Here is a 12,671-nt window from a genome sequence, read left to right as displayed (position 1 = left end):
AGTGGTGCTGGCCGGTGGAGGAGCAGTGGTGCTGGCAGGTGGAGGAGCAGTGGTGCTGGCCGGTGGAGGAGCAGTGGTGCTGGCAGGTGAAGGAGCAGTGGTGCTGGCCGGTGAAGGAGCAGTGGTGCTGGCAGGTGGAGGAGCAGTGGTGCTGGCAGGTGGAGGAGCAGTGGTGCTGGCCGGTGGAGGAGCAGTGGTGCTGGCCGGTAGAGGAGCAGTGGTGCTGGCAGGTGGAGGAGCAGTGGTGCTGGCAGGTGGAGGAGCAGTGGTGCTGGCAGGTGGAGGAGCAGTGGTGCTGGCAGGTGGAGGAGCAGTTATGTTGGCTGGGTGCTGGCAGGTGGAGGAGCAGGTGAAGGAGCAGTGATGTTGGCAGGTGGAGGAGCAGTGATGTTGGCTGGGTGCTGGCAGGTGAAGGAGCAGTGGTGCTGGCAGGTGAAGGAGCAGGTGGAGGAGCAGTGGTGCTGGCAGGTGGAGGAGCAGGTGGAGGAGCAGTGGTGCTGGCAGGTGGAGGAGCAGGTGGAGGAGCAGTGGTGCTGGCAGGTGGAGGAGCAGGGATGTTGGCTGCTGGCTGACTGGGTGGTGTCCGCTCTCCCTGTCTCTCCTCACTAGCCATGTCCTCTCTTTCTTCACCCTCACTTTCCCTTCTCTCAGTCTCCTCATCCCTTCTTCCCTCATTCTTTGAGACTAATGTAAGTAGAAGACATGGCCCTGTTAATTTTCGAAGATTCAAAATATTATAGCACTTAAAAATAAGAAATATTACTTTTATTATTAATAGTTCAGACTTATTATACCTGTGTCACCTTTCACACTATAGCTGTGATCATTAGCTATGCGCTCTGTATTTACAGGTCCCGGGGTACATCGCGGTGCAGGGGCCCTCCTCCTTTTGACCACAGGGCGATGCACAAAGATGGTGGGAATAGCATCTGCTCTCAGCCTAGTCTTGCCCTTTTTGGTATGGACAAACTGGTCTGCCTCAAAATGTGCCTGCAGAGTGACTTGAGGTTACTTCCCACACACAACAACTCAGTTTTGTCTAACCACATACATATCCCATAGTGGTTGAATGCACAGTATTGGGGAACACTTTATACTTACGGGACATGTATACACTCATTACATACTGTATGTAAAATACAACCAAGAATGTGAGACAACTTCATATCACATCCGTTACTGATGCCATTTTTCATACTTTGTTAAACTCACAAATAATAAAGTTCCATAACTTCAGTTGGGAACAAAGACCACACCTTATCTCCCCAAGGCAATTTCCCATCCAATAGGTGTGCTATATAGGTGTGTATAACCCTTTCTCCTGTCTGTTTCTCCCTCTTTCAGCACAAGAACCAGAGGGGGATTCAATGGAGCCTGAATACCTGCACTGAGACCCTCCCCCTGCACCTGAGTCTCAACTCTCAGAGTTTTTCAAGCCTTTCCCTGTTAGTTTTATTAAACCAAACATTAAGCTTCCCAATGGTGTGGTCTTCGTTTTGTGAAAGAGTGCAAATGTTTGAATAGGATTACCTCACATATTTTGTTGCTGTTGTTCACTGTTATGATGGTTAAATGGCTCCTGCTGACTTGAGCCAGCCATTTTTTCCTCCTCTCTGTGTCAGTGGGGAAGCCGTACATTCGTACTCCTTTCTCTGAGCGATTGGCGCATCCCCAGGCAGCACAGCAAACCATGGTGGAGACTATATGCCAGGACAACACAGAGGAAAAGGCACAGACAAACTGCATGACATGCTATTCAATGTTTATTGAATTCCATTTATTTACAATGGATGTTCCTAAAACAATACATTTAACATCATCATCATGCTGCTGCTGCTAGTCCTTTGACTCATTGTGCTGTCAGTTGACAATCATTGATAGGCACCTGTCGGTCTCCTGTCCTTTCTGAAAGTCATAACGATGACATTAGTCATTTAGATAAGGTAGGTCCTCAATTACCATGGGATTACTGAAACCACCATGAATAAAATAAATGGTAGAAATGTATCTAATCTAAATTTTGAAGCATTCCTTGCCATCCCCTCCCTCTAAATATATCAATAAACATTAGGATGTGATGCTCCTGACTACCATACAAGTTTAAGAAGATAATATTTGTTTTAAAGAATTCAAAGCAATAAACAGCAACAGACTCTTTAACCAAGGCAACGTTAGCCTAACATGTATATGTTAACAAGGCAAGTAAGATAGCTGTTCACACTAATCCTAATATTATCTCTAAATAAGAGCAAATTATATTTTATTTTTAAAACATATTGATGTAAATACATACACATATCGGTATGTTGTATAAATATTGCAAATCAAAACCTTATTGACTACTAATTACCCCAAATCGCAGTTCTATCTCCTGTTATCGATGCATTGAAATGGCCCGCCACGAACTTCCGGGAACTATCTGAGTCTCCAAAAGGCTTCTCAATTCTCTAATTTCCCCTCCTCGACTCCTCCGCTCGCATGTCCTGTGGGCGGGACTAAATCATGGGGATAGGAGTCGAGGATAGGAGTCGAGGAGGGGAAATTATAGAATTGAGAAGCCTTTCCTGACTCAGATAGTGAACCATGAACCACGTGACGATCAAGTATTTTGGACTTCCGCTGTCGCAACTCTTCTATCTATACGGCGCTGCATTTTAGACTGAAATTATCCATATGCGCAATTTCCGAGCAGCTTTGTCGCTCTTGAAGGCACCGCCGCAAGGAACCCTGGGAATTACAACATGGCGGGACGTCCAAAAACACCGCCGAGTGTCCGAATTCTTCACAACGAACAAGATAAACTGTCAATAATAACACATTTCACAACGTAAAAACAGCAAACCGTCGGTATTCTAACCGTTAACGGCCGCTCACAATGAACCGGGGGAGGGTCGAAGCTCCGTCCGGTCAGCCGGTGAAAACTAACCGACTGAGGAGGAGTTTCAGGCAGACTCAAAACACACAGACCGCGGGGGAGGAAGACTCTCCAATCAGACCAAAGTCGGGTCAGTATTTATTCATTTTAGTAACTTCATGTTAGGTTTCTGTTGGGAAAATACTGAATGTACTCTTCCAATATGAGAGTAATATGATAACAAAGGTGTCCCAACTGTAGCTGTGTACATGCCAGGATGTATGATTACCTAGAAGAGCATCAGGACTGTTTTAGGCATATGATAGCTATGTGATTAACATGATGATTCAGCCTCTATGGAGATAGACATATGACAAGCATGATCATTTCTGACGTGGAGCTAATCTGAACTAAACATTGAATACTGCTTTATATTCCTCCATCTTGGGACTGTGTAACTCCCTCTCTTGGATATCAGCATGTGAAGGACACTGTTCAGGAACTAGTTGATGCTCTGTATGTGATGACTACTTCCATTCTTGAGAGGATCCTAAATACATGGACCCTGAGATTGAAACTCAAGCCGGTGACGAGTGATATTTTTCCTAACAGTTTCTGAAGTTATTACCTGCCTCTGTGTCTGCTATGACATAAACATCCAATCCAAGCCCCCAGGAAACATCCGGCCGTTGAAGCCCATATTTGGTGTGCCGAGAAGAGATTCAAGGCTTTTACTGTCATTTGTACCTAGCTACAGTGTAGTTATGACAATTAAAATCTTAGGTCACAGGCTCCTCCAACAGTGCAACACAATAACACAGATACAATAGTGCAAGTAAATAAAATAAAATAGAATATAGTAGAAATAGTGCAGAATAAGTAATTGGAATATTGATAAGTTGCAACAGATGGATGTTCTTTGAATGAGTCTGTAATGTTGTAATAATAGTAATAATACATTGGATTTTTCTAGCGCTTTTCCTAATGCTCATTTTTTTACATAAAATCAGAAACAGAAACAGTACAAAGAAAACAAAAAAATAAACAGTAGTCCTAATCAAGTGCGAGTAAAGTGGGGGCATTACTTTTAAATTAAGCTAAAATAAAATGCTGCTTTTTGGGTTTCATGTGGGGTAATTTACCTGAAGATCATACAAATCCATGGGTAGGCTTTTGTGTAGACATTTTCCATGTTAACAAAACTATATTTAACTTTCAGACTTTTTAAAAGTAAGAAGAAAACATGGAACGCTAGAATCAGTTGGAGCTTGTGTCTGTCTTTAGAAAAACTGCACATCTGTGTAATGATACATTAAAAAAAAAGATTATCCATCAGTATATCTGAATTAACTATAGGAAGACATTCAAACCTTGACCTCTGACTTCCTGCAGAGTGCAGAAAAAATAGACAATAGAGAGTTAACCGAAGTTGAATAAGCTGGACATCACTGGTCATCGTTTCTGAATCTGCTTCTGAATCTCAATCAGCTCGTTTCTGGTTCTTTTCAGAATTTAAGACCCCGACCCGGATCCCGAGGTCCAGGACGGGTGTTTTCAGTGCAGAGTCTCCGCACAACGACTCTGACTTCCAGCAGGACATCATCTGGGACCCCACCTCTCCTTCACCTAACAGATTCGGTAAACACCTGTCTTTGCAAAGTGTTATTGTGAATGTTTGATCAAGTTAATCATTTCAGTAACTGCTGCAGTGACAAGTCAATTCAACTATGAGCGGCTCAACAAGATATTAATACTGACTTATTGCTGAATTCCTTTTTTAGTAGTGTAAACTGTACATTAATGGATTTTATTTGTTACGTTTGTTTGAAAAATATTCATTTTGAGCTTTTTGGTTTGTTTTATTCCAGGTAAAAAAGCAGCGAAGAAGCAGCCTGTTCGAGTTGTGAACATCTCAGACATCGTAAACAGGATCGCTCCAAAGGTCAGTAACAACCTTTTATTATGAAGTTATTTTATTGTTTTCTTTGTCTATTTTTGTGTCTTAATTACTGCATGTATTAATATTCATGTTGTATTGTTTCCTGTGTCTTTGAAGCATGGCAGACCGAAGGTGGCAGAGCCCACGCTGCAGCAGTGGATCGGAGACACCATCCCCTGCACCCCCGACGTTCAGGTCCCCAAACACAAGAGGAAATCCCCGAGGTGGGTTCAGAAGAAGCAAAAAACACACATCTGTTCGTTCTAGACTGTAACCGAGCTTCAGGTGTTTATCATAATCCGCTCGTTCGAAATGTATAAGCTTAATTAACGCACAATAGGATTTTAAAGTTGTGAAATATTGTTCATAAATCATTTCATAGCCTCTAACAGCGTCTTCAGTTTCTCATAGTCTGTGAAGTTTACATCACTAGTTTATATAACTAGTGTACAAACACAAATTGTATTTGCAACTATAAATCTTTTGCTCATGATCACGTGATTGAGTTTCCACAACAAAAGGTTTTTACAAACACAAATTAATATACAACTACAGGCTTTGAAATTGTTCCTAAAAACCACCTTCCAAAGTTCAAAATATGTTGTCATGTTTAAACTTTAACCTGGGTTTGCTGCTACCAATAGTTCCTTTTAGCTCGTATAAATACTAATAATAACAATGCACTAAGCCATTTGTCAATACAACAGAGTAAACAAATAATTTTTTTAGCAGATCTAATTAAAAAAACTGTATCCAATACATATTAGGTATACATCTGCAAGGTCATAACAGGAGATCATATTGTCAAAGGACCAACAGAAAATGTACACATTAGAAAAGATAAATAAGAAAACGTCTACCAGAAATATATTTTATAAGTAAAAATAATCATTACAAAAATTCTACATATGCATGTTGTGGAAGCAAAATAAACAAAGCAAATAAATTATTAAAAAGGACAGTTTTTACAGCCTATTCAAAATAGGAAATTGCACCTTATTAAAAAAAATCCTTCTGTCAACTCTTCATTTATGGACGTTGCATTTGCCTGAAAGCAAAAAGAATAGTCCCATTAGGAGCACGTTTTGTCTTCAAACCCCAAAGAATAAACTAATTGTTCCGTTTTCTCCCGACAGGCTGAACACGGTGGACGACCTGCTGAAGCTCGCCAAGCAGTTTGACTTCAACATGTTTCGTCAGGAAGAAGACGAGGAAGAAGAGCTGAAGGACCTTCATCAGCAGAGCCTAGAGCTCCTGTCAGACGACATATTGGATCAGAACGACTTCTCCCCTTCTCTTCCTGGAAACCAGCCCCCAGCTGTGAGTCCAGGTCCAGACGTTCAGCTGCACCTGATGGATCAACACATGGAGGACGATTTGGACTTCCTGTTCGACGGACCGACCCAACATTTAAGCGGAAACTTAAGTCAGGTGTTGTCAGCTCAGCCGTCACAAGCGAAACCAGCAGCCAAAGAGGCTTCTGGGAAAACATCTGCTTCCTCACACACTCCCACTCCCGTTGTTCCCACGTCGAACACTAAGGACGACTTTGACGACGATTGGGAAAACGACGACTTGCTCAATGACTCTTTAGTGTTGGAGATGACGCAGAATCCTCATAAATTCATCTCCCCAAAGCACGCTTCAACCCAGAAACAACCCAGTCAAGTCACATTTCCAAGAGAAAGTCAAAGAAATGTTGTTCAATCGGCTGTTTCTAAAGTGGAGAAGGACAATGTGAGGCAAAGAGCGAGTTTCAAACTGGAGCCTAATCCTAATTTCCCTGTCAAACCAATCCAGACGGACACATGGGCAAATTCTAATGTGGATTACAGCTCCAAAAAAGCCGATAAAGACACGTTTTCATCCGGAAACAGTGTTTTAAAAGTGCCAGGTTCTCAGTATACCTGGCAAACATCAAACACAGTGAAATCACAACCACTGAAACCCCAATTTAATCAAAAGACTGCTGTTTCCACTTTTTCTACTGCATCAAACATACAAACGTCAAACACAATGAAGTCAGATCCACCAAGACAACAGTTTAATCAAAATAATTCTGTTTCTAAATACAACTCGGCTTCTTCTACTGCGTCAAACACTTCAAAAACAACTTTTCCAATAAAACCCACAGTAGTTTCAACGCCTGCTGTCTCTGAACACCAAGAGGAGGACCTGTCGATTTTCTTCGAGTCCGACCCGGTTTGGGACGACCTCGCTGACGACGACCTGCTGTGTGAAATGTGCGAAGACGTGGAGAACCAGATCCAAAACGTGCCAAAAGCTTTGACAAAACAGCCTCTTCCCGCGGGTCCAGTGTCGAACCAGAGAGCGACGCTGCAGCCGTACAATCAGCAGACTTTCATACCTAAAAAACCAACTCCTACAAATGTTTCCTTTGCTTCAGGAAGAGCAGCTGGCAGTTCATTGGCTGCTGGGTTCGTCTCTAACGTCGGGGCACAGGTGACGAATTCTTTCAGATCCACACAAGTGAAGAACTCGTCTGGATCCACGAACAGCTCCATGCAGTCAGGAGGAAACCACAGAGAGAAGTTCACCTTCAAGAAGCCGAACAAACCGGTTTCTACTGTGACAAGTAATGGTAAGAGTCTACCCATTTCCTCCTTTGAAGGTCAATTATTATCTAAAATCCTCTTCTTCATGTCTCTTCTACATCAACATGTGTCCCCTCTTCTTCATGTCTCTTCAACACCAACATGTGTCTCCTCTTCTTCATGTCTCTTCTACATCAACATGTGTCTCCTCTTCTTCATGTCTCTTCTACATCAACATGTGTCCCCTCTTCTTCATGTCTCTTCAACACCAACATGTGTCCCCTCTTCTTCATGTCTCTTCTTCATCAACATGTGTCTCCTCTTCTTCATGTCTCTTCTACATCATCATGTGTCCCCTCTGTGTAAAGAGACTCTGAAAGTTTCAGGAACAAAGATTCTCTCTCTTTTTGTCCTGATCCATTTCTATAAAAACCTGTCTGAAAATGAGCTGATCAGATTTTGGCCACTTTGTGATGTCATAACGATGTTTTGGCTTGTGTAACCATTAGCCAATCAGCAACCAAGGTAACCCTTTTTGACATTACCATATTTTATTCAATATGCTCCTTAGATAACTTTTTATTTTATTTGTTTTATTATTTTCTCCTAACAGCATTGTGAAGCAGCTTGAGATGACGTTTTTAAAGTGTGCTATATAAATGAAATGTATTATTATAGTTTGACAATTGGTGATGGACGAGTTCTTTCTTGCAAAGTTTTGGAAAAAGTTGGCGAATTCTCACGATTTTTTAAACGAAAACATAAAATTGAACAAGACGAATGTTTTCTCATTTGACCAGTCGCTGTCCAACACTGTCACAAAGTAGATGCTGGATGTTACAATTATAAAATCACCAGGGTTATAAATTATTTTCCATTATTAAAAGTGATGCATGTTACAAATAAAATACATGTTTATAGCTATTGATAAATAATGGTCTCTATTATTGGGATCTCAACCTTTTTTGGCGTACCAGTTATAATAATAGTGTAGAATGATAGAAGAAGAAGAAACTGCAATTATTTCTGCATTTTGAGCAAACATCAACTAGGTTATGAAGGTTAGCAGATGTTTTTTAATGCGTCACTGCTTCACAGCTTTGATCACAATCACTAGAGTGAAATACTAATTATTGCGCTGTTACTGTGGGGTGTAAAGTCGATCAAATCAATTAAATTGTTGAATTTTTATTAAAAACAATAAAGGGTAAATGCAGCCTGAGCATTTAAACCCTATACTTTAAACTGTTAATATCCTTACATTAGTGTTAATTTATGAGTAAAGTTTCTACTTAAAATCTTCCCAGGACTTTGCAACCCTAGTAACAAATCATGTATTTTCGGTTTCGGTTTTGATGTAAGAAGAATACATATTTATTGCCAGGAATACACGAATGAATGTGATGGAGTTTTGGCGATTAGGCCCCGTTGTGCGGGAGTATCATTCGGGAGGGGAGAACCGATCTGATGAAACCCCCCGGGGTCTAGACACTGGTGGTGGTGAATGGATAGTTGGGGTCGGTCTGAAGAGGAGGGGCTTAGCTTGACCCTGGTGGTGGTGAATGGATAGTTGGGTTTGGTCTGAAGGGGAGTGGCTTAGCTTGACCCTGGTGGTGGTGAATGGATGGTTGGGTTCGGTCTGAAGAGGAGGGGCTTAGCTTGACCCTGGTGGTGGTGAATGGATAGTTGGGTTCGGTCTGAAGGGGAGTGGCTTAGCTTGACCCTGGTGGTGGTGAATGGATAGTTGGGTTCGGTCTGAAGGGGAGTGGCTTATCTTGACCCTGGTGGTGGTGAATGGATAGTTGGGGTCGGTCTGAAGGGGAGTGGCTTATCTTGACCCTGGTGGTGGTGAATGGTTAGTTGGGGTCGGTCTGAAGGGGAGTGGCTTAGCTTGACCCTGGTGGTGGTGAATGGATAGTTGGGGTCGGTCTGAAGGGGAGTGGCTTAGCTTGACCCTGGTGGTGGTGAATGGATAGTTGGGGTCGGTCTGAAGGGGAGTGGCTTAGCTTGACCCTGGATTCAGAGGGACAGGAGGTGAAAAGGGGTGGAGGAGGCTTGCGTCGAGTCACCTGAAATGACAGCTGTCAGAGGGGGAAGAGCAGATTGAAAAGGTTTAGCGGAGCGCTATGATAGGCTTGTGAGAATAGAGCGAAGTGATTGGTTAAGCTGGGGAGTGACGCCCCCGATCACTTATTGAGAGGAGAGAGAGTAGTAACATAGACATAGTTAATGAATGAGTAAAGACGGTCTTCCTGGTTGAACTTGCGCTGAGCTTTATATGTTAACTTAGCTTGCTCTGTAAATGTTTTAAACCACATTTAATCTTCTAGGAACATCAGCCCTTAACCTGTTCCACTCTGAGCCTGTTTTTCAGGTCTCAGGCTCGAAAATGACATTCCCAGAACAAATGACCATATCTTCCCTTCTAAAAGGGTTAAATTAATAATCTTTGTTCTCAAAGTAATGATAAACCTGTGAGTTGGATGTAGAAGTGTCAGAATCAATATAAATGTTTTTTATTTTAAAGAAAATTCAGATTTTACATAGTAAAAAACTGTAAATTATAGTGTCCGTCCAAAAATTATTTTTTACAGATAGTGAAAACTACCCTTGGATGATGGGTTAGTAGACTAAAAGCTTTAGGAATCCAAAGTACAACATATAATAAGTACCCTGTATCAAGATTGATGCAAAACAAGTGAAATTTGACCTTTTTAGAGAGATTTAGCCAAAAAACCCCACTTCTGGGGTCATTTGGGTGGATTTGACCTATCTCTGGCCCCCCTTGGTCGATTTGGTTGGTTGACATACCCTTGTGACCGTTAGAGCCAATAGAATCGAAGGGGGAGGCTTACATACACATTCGTTGTAAATAGAAAAGGTGGGGGCTACGCGTCTAGAACTGAAACTGGATTTGCAGATTTTCTCCTTCTGGAGTTTGGAAACTAAAAAGCAGTTTTATTGCTTATGGATTATCAGAAATAATTTCAAAGAAGGCACAGACACATAGGATGAACCTATGGATTAACTGCAGCATCGTTTTTTTATCGTTTTAATGCCATTGAAGACCAGTTTTGACCAAGGTAAGCCATGTTTACGTGTTTAGCTACTTAGCTCCACATGTGATGATGTACGCTTTCGTTTATAGCGTGTTGAGGAGGGCACCGGTAGATTCAGTGTCTCCAGGACACCAAAAACGAGTGTTTGGTTGTGCATCTAGGATAAGTAATAAGGGAGTTAGAGTGAGTTTAGGTGCAGAGATGGGTTATATTTTTTCGCTGTTGGCTAATTCAGAGGCTGAGTGCTAGCATTGTGGTTTTTTTTTGAAAAAAAAAATAAAAAAGATCAGTTAGCTTCTTCCCGTTACATGGATATAACACATTCATAGTTTTATTCAATATTAAGATTCCTTAGACGTTGTTTCCTGCAAATGACGCGTTTATCCGCCCGGTACCGGGCGGAAGGTTCGTAACAGGTTAAACGCTTTACACCCTCATCGTTTTTCTTGATTAAAATTGACACCGTATCTTCTGTGTTTTCTGCAGATGTTGGTAAATGCTCGGCAGCAGAGATCGCTCTGAAGAAGCAGCAGGCGATGGAGAAGAGACGCCAGCGACTGCAGGCCCAAAACCTCTGAGCTCCGACCTGAGGAGGCAAACCGGCCGCGAAAAACTACAAAACACCTGTCTCCCTTTACCTGTCTGAGGAGGAAACCAAACAAGCAGCTGTCAGAGATCCACCTGTGCAGCAGTGCTCTTAATGCATTTCTGAGGACTTAAATGTAAGAGTTACAATCTCCAAATAACAGCATTTCCTGTACAAATGTATGTTAAAATGTAACTGTAATGATGTTTATGTCAAGTTCTAATCTTATCAGATTTCTCTTTTAAATCATGTCACATTTTTGTTTCTTTTGTTTGTTTTCTTTTAGAAAGTGAGATTGAACGTTTTCGTTGGTGTTTTAAGTAAAGAGCTGGGATCATGGTTAGCCTAGCTTAGCATAAACACTGAAGGTAGGGGGGAACTGCTAGCTTGTCACTGTTTTAAAGTATAAAAACACATCTAACTTTGCCTCTAAAACTCACTGAGACAAGGCTAGCAGTTTCCCCCCGCTTCCAGTCGTTATGCTAAGCTAGGCTAACCAAGTCCTGACTCCACACAGACGAGATCTCCTCAACAGAATACGTGTTTCCTAAAACGCTGAACCATTCCTTTAATGCCAGATTACATAACGATAGTACAAATGTTTATTTCAATCGGTTTTAAAGAAGGATAAATATTCCTAATTCAAGCAACTACAAATTCAAGTCTCTTGTGATTTAAAGATGTTTGTGTGTTTTGTTCTTTGGCTCTTAATGTGTGTCATTTTATATTTGTAGGGACCAAACTCCTTTTGCACATCAATAAAAACTAATTAGTCTTCTGTCAAAAGATGGATATCATTTTAGTTTTTAGTTCACATCAGTTTGCAGTTATCGTGCTAAGCTAGGCTAACCTCGTTGTTCGGATTCTTTTAAATATTTCTCATGTCTTTTCTTGATCTTGAACCCTTGGAGTCGCTTTCTAAGTTTTCTACGTTGCTGTAATTTCACTTTATTTCCTGTAAAGCACTTTTTATTGTTGTTTTTACCAATAAATCGTTTTATTGTTGATATCATTGCTGGTTGTTATTGTTTTTTTAATCTGATTCGTCTAAAGGAGGCTCAGAAAAAGACAAATTTCCATATTTGATAAATATTTTGTTATTATCTGCATGAAAAATAACAACTATTAAACAAACTGTAGAGATACGAGTAGTATTGATGAACCAACATGAATTATATATAACATATAAAACAGAGAAAAGCAGGACCACATATTTAAAAGGCTGACGAAACAGTATTATTTATTATAACACAGTAAATGGAAATTCTGCAAGTACTTCAAAACCAGAGGTGGTAGAAGTACTCAGATCTTGTACTTGAGTAAGACCCCATTTACACACAAACGCATATGAAACGCAAACGAACCGAATACGATATCAAAAAAGTCTTCCGTTCACACGAGACCGCTCGAAAGCACTGGAGACGCTGTAGTACATATGCCGGGCCTGTAAGTGGCGCTGTACTCTCGCCACAAAATACACCAAAAGCAGCGAAGAAGACTCCCGAGCATGGTTGCCATGGTTGCCCTTCTGTTTATGCCCCGCGGTGGATTTAGCAACATGTAGTTCATGTAATTCTCCATGTCCACTTGTTGCTGATGGTTGTGGTAGAGGAGCTGTAGATTTTGCACTAACATCTGTAGCATGGTCAGTAGCAGTAGCACTAGCACTAGCAGTACT

The 12,671-nt window shown here is 41.4% G+C and overlaps 1 protein-coding gene across 1 annotated transcript; it reads left to right on the top strand.

The window, feature by feature from the left end:
- Positions 1-2,697: 2,697 nt before the first annotated feature.
- Positions 2,698-12,005, top strand: LOC117481810 (ewing's tumor-associated antigen 1-like). The gene is made up of 6 exons (XM_034129706.1): positions 2,698-3,005; positions 4,364-4,492; positions 4,723-4,796; positions 4,911-5,017; positions 5,930-7,395; positions 10,894-12,005. The coding sequence occupies exons 1-6, from the start codon at positions 2,876-2,878 to the stop codon at positions 10,983-10,985; spliced, it is 1,998 nt and encodes a 665-aa protein (XP_033985597.1). The 5' UTR covers positions 2,698-2,875; the 3' UTR covers positions 10,986-12,005.
- The last annotated feature ends 666 nt before the right edge of the window (positions 12,006-12,671 follow it).

Source organism: Trematomus bernacchii, unplaced genomic scaffold, assembly GCF_902827165.1.
Source record: "Trematomus bernacchii unplaced genomic scaffold, fTreBer1.1, whole genome shotgun sequence".
NCBI lineage: Eukaryota > Metazoa > Chordata > Actinopteri > Perciformes > Nototheniidae > Trematomus > Trematomus bernacchii.
The sequence above is the reverse complement of the archived record's forward strand: the minus strand, read 5'-3'. Positions and strand labels throughout refer to the sequence as shown.